The 3,224-nt window shown below is 62.0% G+C and overlaps 2 protein-coding genes across 2 annotated transcripts in view; both read right to left on the reverse strand.

Moving 5' to 3' along the window:
• The window catches only part of POLA2 (DNA polymerase alpha 2, accessory subunit), an 8,602-nt gene extending 8,523 nt beyond the window's left edge, over nucleotides 1-79 (reverse strand). The window contains exon 1 of the mRNA XM_026055720.1: nucleotides 4-79. Coding sequence (XP_025911505.1) covers nucleotides 4-79 — 76 coding nt within the window. The remainder of the gene's footprint in view (nucleotides 1-3) is intronic.
• A 772-nt stretch (nucleotides 80-851) lies between these two features.
• CAPN1 (calpain 1) overlaps nucleotides 852-3,224 on the reverse strand; it is an 8,827-nt gene continuing 6,454 nt past the window's right edge. Inside the window, exons 12-20 of the mRNA XM_026055721.1 lie at nucleotides 3,091-3,130; nucleotides 2,940-3,005; nucleotides 2,795-2,852; nucleotides 2,512-2,576; nucleotides 2,339-2,407; nucleotides 2,160-2,238; nucleotides 1,838-1,954; nucleotides 1,593-1,651; nucleotides 852-1,503 (exon numbers count right to left, since the gene is read on the reverse strand). Coding sequence (XP_025911506.1) covers nucleotides 1,477-1,503; nucleotides 1,593-1,651; nucleotides 1,838-1,954; nucleotides 2,160-2,238; nucleotides 2,339-2,407; nucleotides 2,512-2,576; nucleotides 2,795-2,852; nucleotides 2,940-3,005; nucleotides 3,091-3,130 — 580 coding nt within the window. The 3' untranslated portion in view covers nucleotides 852-1,476. The remainder of the gene's footprint in view (nucleotides 1,504-1,592; nucleotides 1,652-1,837; nucleotides 1,955-2,159; nucleotides 2,239-2,338; nucleotides 2,408-2,511; nucleotides 2,577-2,794; nucleotides 2,853-2,939; nucleotides 3,006-3,090; nucleotides 3,131-3,224) is intronic.

Raw genomic sequence — 3,224 nt, forward strand, 5'->3', positions numbered from 1 at the left:
CGCAGCGCAGCTCGAAGAGCCCCAGCTCCCGCAGCACCGCCTCGGCCGACACCGGTTCCGCCGCCTCCGCCGCCGCCATGGCTCCCACTGCCGCTGCCGCCGCGGCGAAAAGCCCGCGCGGGCGCGACACCGCCGCGCTTGACGGCAGCGCGCGGAGGGCGGGGGGGCGGAGCCGAGCCTTATAAGGCGACGGAGGCGGGGCTAGAGGGCGAAGGGGGTGCGGCAGCGCTAGGGGGCGAGGCTATGCAAATAGGCGAGGCGACCAGCCAATTAGGAAAAGGGGAGGGGGCGCCCGCCCCGCCCCTGAAGCGAAGGGGCGCGGCCGGCGCGTGCTCCCCTCCTGCCCTCCCCCCCCCCCAACGGTCGCCCCCAACGGTCTCGCGAAGGGGGGGGGGGGGAGGCGGGAAGAGTTTCCCGCCCTCCCTGTGGCGTCGCGCGACGCTGAGGGGGAGCCGGGCCCTGACAGGAGCCGCCCCAGGGAAAGAGGGGAGATGGATGGGGGAAGGAGGGATCCCCTGTCTGGAGGGATCCCCTGTCCGGGGGAAGGAGGGGGACCCCCAAAGCTAGGAACTGGCTGTTGTGGCAGCCCCCCACCACTAAGGGGGCATTGTGCAGCCCCCACTGCTGTAGGAGCGTGGGGAAACCATGCCCAAAAGTGGATTTTTATTCAACTAATGAGGAAAAACCACCCCGTAGTTGTATATATTTTGCACATGGGTGTTAAAGGCATCCCTTTCTCCTCCAAGGGAGGGAGGGACACGGCCCTTATGGAGGCTGAGGGGGTTGGTGGCCAGCAGGCACTAAGGGGGAGAGGGGAAGGACCACCAGGAAACCAGCAGTTTTAATAACGCTTTTTCCACCCTTAAAACATTTTATACAGTAAAAAAAGAAAACAAACAAAACAGTACCCAGGTGATAAGTGCAGGAGGGATATCCCTGATGTCAGCGCTCGCGTTAAATAAGCGTGTTTGCCCCCGGCACAACGCGAAGCCGGGGAAGGCGACTCCTCCGGGAGCGCAGGGCCGAGGCCGCCAACGGGGAGAGCCGAGAAGAGCCCCAAAAGGGCCGTGGCAGGTGGCGAGAAGAAGGGGCGAAGGGCAGCGATGCGCAAAAACAAAGCGCGGGGAAGGCACCGGGGACACCGGGGGGGCTCCCGAGGACAGCAGGGTGCTTCCAGGGCTGTGATCCAACGGCCTCATCCCTGGAGAGGCCTCCGGGGCTCTGCTCGCCACAGCTTCTTTACTCCGTTAATCCCGAAACAAAGCCAGCGGCACCCAAAGGGAAAAGGGGAGCGGGTCTCTGGGAGGCGAGGAGCAGCGAGGCTGGGAAGAGAGTCTGTTTTCCGCAGATCCGGAAGCAAGGCAAGGAGACGGCGCAGGGAGCAGCCGGGAGGAGACGCTTCCCCCGCCGGCTCCCGATGCGAAGGCACTTGGCAGCTGGGATGGCACCGTCGGCTGGGGGCGAGTGGCTCCCGCTTCAAGCGAACATGGTGAGCTGCAGCCACTGCGAGGGAGAGGAGGGAAGCGAAGGTGAGAGCGGGGCCGAGCGGCGCCCGGAGCAGCGACGATCCCGCGAGCGGAGCCGGACGGTACCTTCAGTATGTCAAAAGTGACGACTCCATCCTTATCCGCATCCAGCGCTTGGAAAAACCCTGTAGCAACGGGTGAGGAAAGGGGGAAAAAGAAAAATCAACATTTCTTTTAATCAAAAACATCTGGGAACATCTCCCCCCCCCTCAAATACCACAAAACAACCCGGAAAGCAGAGCCCGCTCGTTTCCTCTTCGCCCTGGGTGGTAAAAACAGCCGGAAAAAAGGGGGGAAAAAAGGCCACTCACGGAACATGGTTTCCAGGCGCACCAAGCAGCAGACGAAGTTGTCGAAGTCGACGGCCAGGTCCGGCTCCGAGTAGCGGGTGATGATCAGCTCGTGGAGCTTCTTGTTCAGTTTAAAGCCTGTTGCCGGCAAAAAAAAAAAACCCACGGAGGAGGTGGGGGTGCCCGGAGCGCCGTTCCCCACAGAGCCGCACGGCTAAATCCATCGCGGCGCAGCCGGGCTCGCTGCCGTTCGAGCGTTTGCGACGGCTTTAATCGTCTCGTGGCGAGGAGGGAATTAATTGCGTTAATTAAACGGGCGGCGAGCGCCGGGGCGCAGCGTTACCTGCGGACTCCAGCGCCATGCGCATCTCGTAGGCGCTCATGCTGCCCGACTTGTCCAGGTCGAACTTCCGGAAAACAGCCTGGAAGCCGAAGAGCACGGAGGGGAGTGCGTGAGGACACGGATCCCCACCAGCATATGGGGGTTTGGGGGAGCCCGGGAGCGCATCCCAAATTACCCACCAGGTAATTCCGGATCCGGTTCCACAGGATGTTGAACTCCACCAGCCCCAGCTTCCCATTTCCATCTTTCTGCGGGCAGGAGAGGGGTTAAGGAAGACGACAGGCAGTTCCCCCCGCCCTGGGTGGATGCCCATGACCTCCGCACGCCTCCCACTTCCGAAGGGGAAGGATACATCCATGAGGTTGACCATGCTGCGGCATGACTCCGTGCTGAAGCCCTTGGTCCGGAGATCTTTATCTGCGGTTGGGTATAAAGAACAGGTTGTTAACAGCCCTCTCGTTACTGAGCCGCTGGCTCCACCTCCCCTAAAAATCCCCCTCCGGAGCACCGGAGCTTTCCCTTCGTGCAGCACAGCGGGATTTCCGCCTGGACCCGGGAAACGGGATCCGCTCGGGCAGCGGCACCCTGAGGAGCCCAAACCAAGGGGGGAAAAACCCTGCTGCCGCGACGCTCACGTTTTCCTATGATTCTGTTGAGGATCGTCTGCAGCTCTTTAACGCTGATTTCCATATCCTGGAAAGGAGAAAAATCCCAGCATTTTCCTCCGAATCCCACCCCAGACCCCAGCAGATCGATGCGGCCGTCCCGCGCGGATCTTACCGGCCCCGCCAGCTGCTTGAAGAGTTGCTTGAAGTTGTCATCGATCTCGCTCTCGGAAAGCACTTTCTGAGGAGGGAAAAAAAAACATCGGAATGGGGAAGGGGGCTCCGCCGCAGCGCATCCCTGCTCGGCCTCCCTCCGCGGAGCCCACCTCGTCCGGCAGCGTGGCCTGAATCTGGTCATCCATTTCCCTGCGGAGCGACAAACGGATTGGGAACGCAAGGGAAGGGCCATTGCCGCGTCGTCGGCGCTAACAAGGGGGTCGGCGATAACGAGGGAGCCCTC

Source organism: Apteryx rowi, unplaced genomic scaffold (assembly GCF_003343035.1).
Source record: "Apteryx rowi isolate R43461 unplaced genomic scaffold, aptRow1 scaffold_1258, whole genome shotgun sequence".
NCBI lineage: Eukaryota > Metazoa > Chordata > Aves > Apterygiformes > Apterygidae > Apteryx > Apteryx rowi.